General features: G+C 52.4%; 5 protein-coding genes across 5 annotated transcripts; 4 read left to right on the forward strand and 1 right to left on the reverse strand.

The window, feature by feature from the left end:
* Nucleotides 1-360: 360 nt before the first annotated feature.
* PG986_008863 (uncharacterized protein) lies at nucleotides 361-1,144 on the forward strand (the record flags this gene model as incomplete). The annotated part of the gene is made up of 2 exons (XM_066845085.1): nucleotides 361-651; nucleotides 713-1,144. 2 exons carry the CDS (start codon nucleotides 361-363, stop codon nucleotides 1,142-1,144), a joined length of 723 nt encoding a protein of 240 aa, XP_066697483.1.
* A 357-nt stretch (nucleotides 1,145-1,501) lies between these two features.
* Nucleotides 1,502-3,010, reverse strand: PG986_008864 (ww domain-containing protein; the record flags this gene model as incomplete). Its single annotated transcript, XM_066845086.1, has 4 exons — nucleotides 1,502-1,761; nucleotides 1,821-2,160; nucleotides 2,217-2,576; nucleotides 2,666-3,010. 4 exons carry the CDS (start codon nucleotides 3,008-3,010, stop codon nucleotides 1,502-1,504), a joined length of 1,305 nt encoding a protein of 434 aa, XP_066697484.1.
* Nucleotides 3,011-5,688: 2,678 nt separating this feature from the next.
* PG986_008865 (uncharacterized protein) lies at nucleotides 5,689-7,099 on the forward strand (the record flags this gene model as incomplete). Its single annotated transcript, XM_066845087.1, has 2 exons — nucleotides 5,689-5,872; nucleotides 5,925-7,099. The coding sequence occupies 2 exons, from the start codon at nucleotides 5,689-5,691 to the stop codon at nucleotides 7,097-7,099; spliced, it is 1,359 nt and encodes a 452-aa protein (XP_066697485.1).
* Nucleotides 7,100-7,645: 546 nt separating this feature from the next.
* PG986_008866 (uncharacterized protein) lies at nucleotides 7,646-8,935 on the forward strand (the record flags this gene model as incomplete). The annotated part of the gene is made up of 1 exon (XM_066845088.1): nucleotides 7,646-8,935. The coding sequence occupies one exon, from the start codon at nucleotides 7,646-7,648 to the stop codon at nucleotides 8,933-8,935; it is 1,290 nt and encodes a 429-aa protein (XP_066697486.1).
* A 904-nt stretch (nucleotides 8,936-9,839) lies between these two features.
* PG986_008867 (kinetochore sim4 complex subunit FTA2 domain-containing protein) lies at nucleotides 9,840-11,059 on the forward strand (the record flags this gene model as incomplete). The annotated part of the gene is made up of 2 exons (XM_066845089.1): nucleotides 9,840-10,001; nucleotides 10,184-11,059. 2 exons carry the CDS (start codon nucleotides 9,840-9,842, stop codon nucleotides 11,057-11,059), a joined length of 1,038 nt encoding a protein of 345 aa, XP_066697487.1.
* Between the last annotated feature and the right edge of the window lie 201 nt (nucleotides 11,060-11,260).

Genomic DNA, 11,260 nt, shown 5'->3' on the forward strand with positions numbered 1-11,260 from the left:
GTCCTTCCAGAAAGAAAGGAAGAAAGTGAGTCCCCGTCCTCGAGTCCCACCTAATAAGCCGCGACCGGTGTTCTAATCAATAATTTCAGAAAGCTCGTGACAGCCCCAGCGACCTGCACCCTTTCGACTGCAACCCGTTCCGGGGATCCGGAATGAAGCGAAACTAGGAACCGACTTGGGAACCGCTGCTGGGCCTCACTCACGTCCCAGGACTCCATCCACTCACAGTTCGCAGCACCATCCATCCGCCCATCTATCCATTCCAGCTGCACTCGCACACACGCACAAGCACGCACACACACACACATCTGCCGAGCCGAAGTCCAGGTAGCCCGCACAGCAAAAGGTGGCTCTCCCATCATGAATACCATGTTGGCCCTGATCAGTGTCTTGTTAACCGCTCCTCTGGTAACGGCCAATACGGAGAAGGCCATCTTCCTGGCTCCTGATAGCATCAACATTCCGTCAACGCACCCGAACCTCGATGATCTACAGGTCGACACTTTGACCCCTGACAACTGGGCCATCCGGACGTACCTAGAAGCCCAATTTCCCACCGATTCGGCTAAGTACGGTAAGCCGACTTGGCTCGTTCTGGACCAGCTCACCGAAGGCCAGCGGTACGAAGTAAGGGTTTGCTGGGCAGCTACCGTAGGTTCACTATATCCACCTATATAAAGCCTGACCAGACCCCATCATTAACAGCTGATAGCAACCCACCGCGTTTGTCCTCAATACATATGAACTGCAGACCGTCTTTGAGTCTGCTGAGCTCATCACTGAGCTTTCTGACTATTCTCTGACCCGTCAAAACTCTGACCGAGTCATCGTGCATAAACGCCGTAATGATGCCTCGTCGTCCGCAGGCCGTCCCCGGGAACGCGAGGCATCCGTTCTGTTCTTGCAGATCCTGGCCGCTGCAGACTATTACACAACTAACAAGACCCTGATGAACGATGTGCCCCCTGTCTACGTGGACGTTATTCTTGACCCATACGTCTTCAACCTATTACCGCGCTCGCTCCTGCCCACTATCGGCTACATCGTCGTAGTAGCCAGCCTATCGTGGTTCATCGCGCGCCGCATCTCGAGCTGGATCCAGTCGATCGCAGCCGAGCCAGATCAAGACAAAAAGGAACAGTAAATCGGTTGTGGCTGAGGCTGTTGAAAATGCATTTTCGGATCATACCAAATTGCCCTCTATCCAAATCTCTCGTCTGTATACCGGCTTACTCTTCAATCTCGTGGCTCGTTAAAAACTCATCGACGACAGCCGGTGGATGACGAGCAGCGTAATCACATTTATATGGCGCTGCTGCGTCACTTCATCCTGCCCTCATTGCTCCCATCTCAGAGAGAAATGCAGGCACTGATATACTGTGGCCGTTGCACCCGTAGGAGGAAACGCAGATGGCAAGCAAGAGCTATGATATATGCGACATCAAAGACAAATCTACCCTCCCTCGAATGCGTCAAAGTTACCAATCTCAGCATCCTTCCTTTATAGCTCGCTACCAGTTACCAGGGTAACCCCCTTGGCCCGACTGCTGGCCATGGTGGGGATGAGAACCGCTCGGTACCGGGGGTGCATGCTGGTTTCCACCGGCGTATGTCGGGGGTCCAGGATAGGCGCCAGACGTCGGAGGTAACGATCCGTATTGGGGGTTATAAGTTGACTGGGGAGGGGGTATTGCTGGTGGCCGCCGCCGTTGTACTGCTGGTGCTGGCCAGAAGGAGAAGTATTGTAAGGCGGTTGGTGTGCTGCGAATCCGATCAGTATAGAACAAGCATTAGGACGAGTCATATTGGGTCGTTCCTACAGTAGTGTGGCCCCTGTGATACCGGGCTGTGTCCGTAGCCTGGAGCCTGGGCTTGCGGGTGCGAGCCGTAAGCCGGTACGTGAGACTGGGTATTAGGAGGTGGGCTACTATATGACGAAGTATGTTGCGGCGGAGGGAACGAAGGAGTGTGGTGTGGTTGTGGTTGCTGATGCTGTTGTGCGCCGTAAGAAGGTGCACCGCCGTGTTGGCTTGTATGTTGGCCGGTCGAGGATGAGGAATAGGCCGGAGTCGACGCGCTCGAAGGCTGGTATGAAGCTGGAGGTGCTTGGCCGCTGTATCCTCCCTGGTTGCCGGTGTTCGAGTAACCGAAGTTCTGAGACTGAGTAGCAGTTAGCAGAGGTTGAGTTAGAAGACAGAGCGGAGGTGCGCGCGTACCGAGTGGCCTTGGTTGTTACCGCCAAACATGTTGGCAACACCGCCCATGACCGAACCAGCGAATCCTCCAGATTGCGCCGGCTGGTGCGACTGGCCGCCGTGGTAGTTCTGAGGTTGATCGGGCTTGCCACTGCCGCCGCTGGAGAACAGGCTTGAAGCTAAGGCGCCAACCAGTTTTCCGGCTGGGCCGCCTCCGCTTCCCTGTCCCCCAGAAGTGTTGCCGTGACCGCTGTTGTTGTTGTTACCATGACCACCTCCTAGAAACTGACTGGCCAAACCCCCGAGGCCGTTCGAGCCGCCACCACTGCCGCCGCCTTGTTTACCGGAGAGCTGGTTCATGAGTGCGTTGGTTGCGAAACTCTAGTGTGACAGGTGATATGTCAGCCGTCCTGCATGTATATGACGTCGTTTGTAGACAGCAGCTTGGCGGTCCAAAGCTATGTACTTACGCCGAATCCTCTTTCGCCAGTTGGGCCACTCTCCAACGCTCTGGCGCCCTCGGGCGGGAGAACGGGTTCCATACGACCGTCTGGGTGCTTTATTGTCTGAGTGCCGTCGGGATGTGTGATGAGCTCTGGGTGCGCGCCAGGAGCACCGTAGGGATGGTCGCCGCGTGGCGCGGGGGTACCGCCGGGCGCGGCTTGGGAGGGAGTCTCCCACTGCGATACGCCGGTCGAGATCGAGACGAAATAGTACTTCTTACTCGAGCCGTCCCATTGTGCAATCCAGCCGGGAGGCAGGCTGGGCGGTTCGTACGTGGGGCCTTCGGTGCCCGGAGAGGCGGGGCCTGCCATAGCTGGCGATGAGGGAAGCGGTAGAAGGAGGGGTTCGCTGCGGTTGCCTTTCGGTATATAGGAATAGCGACAGGCGGTTGTTGCTGAAGGTATACGAGCAGAGGTATGGCAGGTGGCGGGAACAAAAAGGCGAGAAGGAAAGGGAGGAGTGGCTGTAGGAGGGATGCGACGTCGACAACAATGGGGGTGTTGGCCTAATAATGCTTGCTGCCAGAAGGTTGTCTAATCTCTGTCTCTGTCTCGCTCGCTACGTCGTTAAAAGGCGGAAAAGAGGATGGATGACTGAGCAGACCCAGCAGCAGATGTGTGGACTTGGTGGCCGAATATGCGCCAGCCCAACTTAGTAGAAGAAACAAAAAGTTTCCTCAAAAAGAAGAGCAAGGGCGATATGAAAGAGGGCGCAGGTCAAATGAAAGAAGAAGAGCCCGAGGAGGAATGACGGACAGAGAGGCAAGAGAGAGCAGCAGCAGCAGCAGCACGTACGCGCATTTGAATAATACACACACACCCACTCGTTCCTGCGGTTCCTTGCTGCCCGCCGCTTGTGCTGGAAATGTCGTAGTCCCGCCGGACTTGAACCCTTTGAGGCCTGCTGAGATTGTGCTGCTGCTTTGTGCTGTGTCGGGCTTTGCTGCACAGCCCCATTGGGCCGGCTGATAGTGGCCATGCATCCTTGTGGCGTTGGGGCCCTGTTTTTGGTGAGATAAGGCCTCCCGTGCTAATCTCACAAACATTAACATCAACCAGAACAAGGAACAACCTACGACATGCCCGTGATGATATGGGATGTTGAATGAGAAAAGCTCCATATGTAATCTAGACATTTGTAATGGCCATTTCATATAATGAGCTGTAGAGCTGATTCGCCCCCTGCACAGTGCCTGCAAGACATGCCGCCCTGGCTCTATCCACGTGTAAAAATGCTGGTTTCTGTGCTCCCGGTTGGCTAAGGTTGGTTTGCATCGGTCACCTCACATTGAGCTGAACAGATGCTTGTCATTGGTTGGCATGCAGACACTCTCGTTATATCACGAATGTCTTTACGAAGACATCTGATTGAATACTGTTTATTTACATCTCCTAGCAATTAGTGGTCTCGCTTGCCTAAATACTGCATGATTACACGACAAAGTGTCAAGTATTGTTTCGTTGGAAGCGCTAATAATTAACCATATCTGCGAAAGTGTTCAGCTAAAAATACAAGCCATTAAGAGAAAATTCCCAGAGTATCTAGCTCAATATGCGTATCTATAAAATGAACGGTTTAGTGGACTCTGATTAATTTCAATGCTGCTCGCTGTCGCGGGTCAATTATATGAGACATGGGCTAGAAAGGGGAACGAAGGGCAAGAGAGAGAGAGAGAGAGAAAAGCGATCACAGTAAGCCTTAAACCACCTTGTCTTTGAGTATATAAATAGAAATACTACCGCTAAGCTATAGGCTACACTAACCCGGTTAAGGGATTTATATATTTAAATAGCCCATTAAACAATGTAACTTATTCGGTGTCTAGTGTCTAGAGTCCGGGCTTTAAGAGGTGGTAGAGCTCGAAATGGGCTTGACCGCTGGCATGGCATGAGAATAATAAACCTAGAAGCCCCTAAGATGCCACGACCTACTACTTATCAGTGATGGAAGTGACCAAGGATGATAGATCGAGCCTTAGCTGCTCTGTCACTCCAAAATCACAAAATTTTCTATATGCAATGGACACAGTTAGACTTGTAAGCGCCGTTGGCTCACATCTCTATAGGTAACTATGTGTATACCCTTGATTTGCACTAAGTTTAACACCCATGTTCACGCATAGTTAATATTTTCCGTCCGCGTTAGAGATTCTTGCAGAACATTCATCTCACGCTGATGGCTGGTCTCTCGATTAGAACGAGACCACCCTCAGTTCGACACTTGTAGCCACCACGGACACAACTATCGGATCGAACCCAGACAAAGTATTACGACATGCTATTACTGCCTTATCTGATTTTGACTAAGATTTTTTTTGGGGACTTGCATTGAGAGTTGCTCGAGGTTCGAATACGAGCATGCGATCAGGTGGCATGGCGGATCGATGAATATCATACCCCTCAACAACACAAACCAACTTGACTATAGCCGATCTGCGTCTTATACCACGAGGAAACCAATAGGAAGAAGCAGCCAAGCCTGATCCTGTTAACAAGTGGGGCATACAGAATACAAGGATCAAGGATGCTGCTACCATTTAGACCAACCACAAGGCCCGGCAAATAGCTATAGACACTATCTACTTATCTATAAGTTGCCATAATCGTCCAAATCCGGCCCAAACCGACATGGTCAGGTTGCATTTCCCCGTGGTCGACGACCTCATCCTGCATACACCCGTCTTCCCCTCTTTCCTATTCTCGGGACTGCAAGAGATGCCTATTTGGGCAGGTAGCGCATATCTCGTCACCTGACATCAACCACCTCGGCGACCCACTTGCATAGGCCTTTAAGTAGACCCGAATCGAACCATCCATCTCTCGAGGTCCTCGGAGGAGACGACATCTGTGGACTGTGCTTTTGTCTAGTGCGTTTGTCAGCTGACTACTTGACCATGGCCTCCATACTTTTCTTTCTTTACTTCTTCCTTTTGACTTTGGTTGGATGTCAAGTCCACCCAGCAGAACCGAAGGACTCACAACGAGCGAACATGGCTTCAATCAAGCCTCTCGAGAAGAACTCGTCCATTTTGATAATTGGGGCAGGGACATGGGGCACGTCCATCGCCTACCGCCTCGTCAAGCGCGGCTATACGAACATCAAAGTGCTGGACTCCAACACGTTCCCGTCCTCCATATCCGCCGGCAACGACCACAACAAGATTCTCGAAGAGCGTGAGTGAGGCCGTTGCGTTGTCCTTGCTCTAGAGCTAACCCAAGGGATCAGCGACATCGCCACCCGCCGCAGACCAGTCTGACCTGGACTACGCCTGGAACACCATCGAGACCCTCGCGTCCGAGGTCTGGCGCCACGACCCGGTCTACGCCCCGCACTACCACCCCACCGGCTTCATCTACGCCGCCGTCGGCGACGAGGCCTGGGCCAAGGTCAAAGCCGCGGCCGAGGCGCGGCCCGACGTCTACGCCCCGCTCGAGGGCGCCGACGCGTTCCGGCAGACCATGCCCGAGGGGGTCCTGACCGGCGACCTCACGGGCTGGCGCGGCTTCATCCGCCGCGAGGGCGCCGGCTGGGTCGAGGCGCGCGACGTCCTGCTCGACGTCTACGCCGAGGCCGCCAAGGGCGGCGCCAACTTCGTCTGCGACCCCAAGGCCGGCCGCGTCGCGGAGCTCCTGTATGAGGACGACGAGGTGGTGGGCGCGAAGACGGCCGATGGCGAGACGCACCGCGCTGACTTCACGATCCTTGCCGCGGGTGCGGGCGCTTCGACTCTCGTCGACTTCGAGAACCAGCTCCGGCCCACGGCGTGGACTCTGGCACACGTATCCCTGACCGCGGCCGAGGCGCCGGCATATGCGGAGTTGCCCGTCCTCTTCGCCGTGGACGAGGGCTTCTTCCTGTCGCCGCCGAAATCGGCCATCGCGGCGGGTAATCCAGAACTCAAGATCTGCGACGAGCATCCGGGCTACATCTACCTAGTAGAAGATGACGCAGAAGACGGAGATAAGGAGAAGCAACCAGTCCCAGTCGCGCGCGACGCCATCCCCCGCACCTCCGCCATGAACATGCAAAAGCTACTTCAGGCCACGGTGCCGCAGATGGCTGACCGGCCCTTGCTGCGGCCGCGGCTTTGTTGGGATGCTGATACACCCGACCGTCTGTTCCTGATTGCAAAGCATCCGCGAGGCTCCTCGCAACGCCTGCTCGTGGCGGCCGGTGGGTCCGGAAACGGGTTCATGAACTCCCCTGCTGTGGGAATCCTGGTGGCGGATCTGCTGGAGGATCAGCTCGACGAGAGGATGGCCAAGAGCCTGCGCTGGCGGCCAGAGACGGCGGTAGACCGGGACTGGTTCGATACACAGGGGAGATTCGGCGGCGCGGGCAAGGTCGTGGACCTGGGCGAGATTCCAGATGATAATTGGGTAGAGGGGTCCGCTAGGTGAAGATAGGGGGTAACTATTGCTTGGTTTGCGTAGTTTTCTTTGGGCAATCTCACATGTTGTCTCACAATTTTCAACTAATTGCTAAATACACAATTATTCAGAAGTTCTTGGTATTGGTATTTGGCGACTCTAGGCTCAGGTATAAAACTCCTTGTGCAGGAGTCATCCCCATGTTTTCGTCAACTCTCATCAAGAAGATGACCAAAACGCAGGACGTGGATATGCTATTATTCTATAGGCTGTATAGATCACCAGCGTCAACCCTAACCAACCAGCCTTTGTAATGTGCTTGAGTAAGGAAGTAATTCTGGCCAGAAGCGACTGGTCCTCAGGTAAATTGCTATAGCTAAACACCCACCATTCAATTCTGTGGCTGCATTCAACTTCATGCTTGTATTCACCTTCACTTGTATTCAATTTCACACAGAATCTGCCTATAAAAAGCTCTTGTTTTCCCAGTCTACTCGGCGACCAACCCTTTCCTTCCCAACAACCACACTCACTCACTTGCATCAGTTCAACCAACCATCATCACAACACGTCACTATGGCGAACTCCCCTCTCCTGTCTCTGCCAAGGGAGATCAGAGACGAAATCCTGGCATACGCGGTTGAGGACACCGCGTACGATGTGTACAGTGTGGATTGGCCGACGGTAGATGCCCTGATGAAGACCTGCAACGCCATCTCCGACGAACTCTACCACCTCTACATCAACAAAGACCAACAGATCGACGAGATCAATTTTTTCATCAACCGTGATGATCACGCATCCACCTCCTGGCTGAGCACCCAAACCTGTAGCGAGGTAGCACCTTTCAGCCGGCACACTGTTACCTTCTGCGGGTTCCCGTTCTCAATCCGTGACTTGAACGATATGAAGCTAGGCGTAATCTTAGATCGTTCTTGCGAAGTTGAAGATGTCAACATACGTATTGAGGTACCACAGCTTGCAGCACAGGGACGCAGCAAATCGGCAGGCCTGGCTGCAATCTGGTCCAAGGTCCGCGACATCATCACAATCATCACGTTGTTTCGTTCAGTGGGCTCTATCAACTGTGAATTCGACACGTCGCGCTGCACAAAGCTGGATATCCACCGATTCTTCCATTGTCCTGTCAAGGTCGACCAACCCTTCCAGAACAGTCTGTACACCCTGATCCTTTGGGCTTTGGTTGACCCCTTCATCAAGAACGGCCCCTTCGCCGACAAAAAGCTGCCAGCGAGGCCGCAGCTAAACTTGTCATGCATTGAGAATCCAGTGGGTGCAGTTTGGTTTCCATGGGCAGCGCAATCTGAGCATCACTTCCACCCTGGAAAGTCCTGTCACGATGCTGTTCGTATCTCCAAGACAATGAAAAGAGGGATTTGCACACCCCAGAATTTGCCCAAACGGACTCTGCGGAACCTGGAGAGCAAGCGAGACTTTATCGCCCTGACCGAGAACGAGGTCCTCCAACTCCGACACGAGGCTCGGACCCTGAGCCTCGCGGTCGATGCGGCCATCGACACCTGCCGCGGCCCAGTCGGGAACATGCTCCGCCTGCACCGCTTCGCGACCTGGGACTGCTCCGAGGCCGACGGGATGTCGCTCGCGGCCCAGCAGAACCTCCTGCGCGGCGCCGGACCCGAAGATCGCACCATCCGCAACCGCGAGACGCTGATGAAGCTTCTGAAGCCCGCCGGGTGCGACACCTCCAGCTGGCCCGTCGACACGTGGTATGACGCGTACCCTCAGGGCATCGAGCCGCTCGATCTCCTCGCGAAGCGGCACCTAAAGTGCTTTGATGAGGAACCCGAGTTCCAGGAGAAGGAAATCACCCACTCGAAGGAATGAGCAAGGTGTGGTCATATTGGTTTAGTGAGCTCTTTACACCCGTGCTTCCTTATATAGAGGACTTTGTGCACTAGCAAGAGCCAACGAGAGCTCCTGCCTTTGCGATTGCATGAGAAGGGCAGCATGGATGCGATGGGTATACTTCACACCCCTGAGGTCTCGAATTTGAGAGAAGTAGCAGCTAGGCTGGGCGGGCTAACAGGAGACAGTGAAAGTCCATCATTACATTAATCGACCGTGTTCATGGTCATGAGAATATACGTATAAAGACATTGATCGTATTTCGTGAAACTGACTGCAGAAAATGGGATAGTATTGGGTACCTATCAAACAAACTGGATTGTCTCATTGATATTCCGTGGCGGTCTTGACTTCACCGGGCCATGGTGCGCTAAAATATAGTAGCTAACTTGGGTTGAGTATTTTGTAAGCATTTGGGAACCATGGACAACTCATACTCATCTAGGAGTAACCTGCTTATTTGGTTGCTGCTGGCCTTACTTGGCGTCCAATCAAACTTACTGGAAATAAAGAACAGCTGAACGCCATCAATGTGACATGGGTTTAACGTGCTGAGGTGGGCTACTTAGAACCAACCACTGTACAACGGGTTTCTAGACTGGGGCACTATGGGGTTCGATATAAAGAAGACCTCTGGTCTCATCAGACTGAAATAAACTTCATTATCCTGGCTTGGCTCGCCTCTTTGTCTTAATACTAACACATCACCATTCTTCAGGACCCCTTTGTTCTATTTAAATAGAGGGAAATTCCCGCTTGCCTTTTTTCTTGTTCACAGTCTAGCAAGCTAGGCATCCTCGATCCAGCAAATCCTCTATACATTTCTTGTTTCTTGGTCGCCTAACAAGCGGCCCTGGGTTATGGTTAGCAGCTGTTTGTCGCCATGTTAGAGTTCGACGTGGCCTGCATCCCGGAACCAAAAATCCACCAATTCGATACGGGTGGTGGGCCGCTATCAATCGACTTCATTGAAAAGCTCGGTAGAGGATTACACGCCCACGTCTGGAAAGTGTGTATCAACGGGAATATTTATGCGTTAAAGCTGGTAAGTGGTTCATCTAATACTTCTAGTATATATCCCATTGCAAAAATGCCTATTGAGCAGTATTTTTTGAACGAACTGTGATCTTACATCTCTTTTGCTCTTCTCATGGCCGAGGTTGGCCTCATCCTGGTTTATTTCCCCTGATCTGCCTTTCGTAATGACTAATCAGGTTTCTATTGTAGTTCACGCACTTTAAGGACGCAACCCCGAAGCCCCTTAGGGAGAAGATTGTTGGGAATGCGGAACAGTGGCTTTACTTCCACCCCTTCCCGAACGAGTGCCGAGCTTTCGCACGCTTGAAGGAATTTGGCCAAGAGCACCTCGCCATACAATGCTACGGCTGGATAGAGATGGACGAGAGTCACCATGCCTTCATGGACACCCAAATCGACAAGTACGGTTGGCCAGAAGAGTATTTCGGAAAGAGAAAGCGATACGCCATTGTCAAGGAGCTCGTGGACTTCCCAACGGATAAAAGCTGCGCACATGAGGATATGCTGAGGATGTTGACCAGCCCAAAAGTCGTGAAAATGGCTTTCGGAGGAATGAAGATCATGCATGACCTCGGTATCTTCATCGGCGATGTCAAGCATAACAACGTTGCGGGAGGGAAACACATCGATTTCAGTCGCGCCAGGACAGCACCCCATCCTGCGCTCCCGAAGAATTTCACTGATGACCCTTTCACGTGGTCCAGCTATGGCGGTCCTGACAGGGATGCCATGTACTTCGAGGAACTGGTGCATGGAAAGGGTGGCTGGAACGACCACTTCCCAAACAACAAGATATGGGATCGCTTGTTTCCCAGTCCACACTATATAGGCAAGCCGAGATCAAGTAAAGGTCTCTCATACGACACATTACTGGATAAATGCATTGACTACCGATGGCCTGGGCGTCCCGAATTATTCACTTACGAGAAAGCGAAGAAACTGCTTCGCCACGTTACTGACTCAGCTCGCAAGCCTGAAGGCTCAGAGCAGTCAGAGAATCGAGGGTACCCTAAGCGGCTAGAGATATGTAAGCTTTGCAAAGATAGATACGAAGGCGCTCCATAGTACGATGCTAAATAAAGATCATGGTTTAAAACAAATTATAAATTTAAACATTAAAACTCACCCCTATTACCAGGTGTATTATTTACTTCTCTTCTTTTTTCTTTACACCTTATCGTGTATTTTGAACTTTATATCTCTTCCTAACATTTAGAGATCTTATTACGTATCTACTAATTCTCCTTATAACCTCTAGGGGTACCT

Source organism: Apiospora aurea (genome assembly GCF_038362705.1).
Source record: "Apiospora aurea strain CBS 24483 chromosome Unknown utg000006l_segment0_segment0, whole genome shotgun sequence".
Taxonomy (NCBI): Eukaryota; Fungi; Ascomycota; class Sordariomycetes; order Amphisphaeriales; family Apiosporaceae; genus Apiospora; species Apiospora aurea.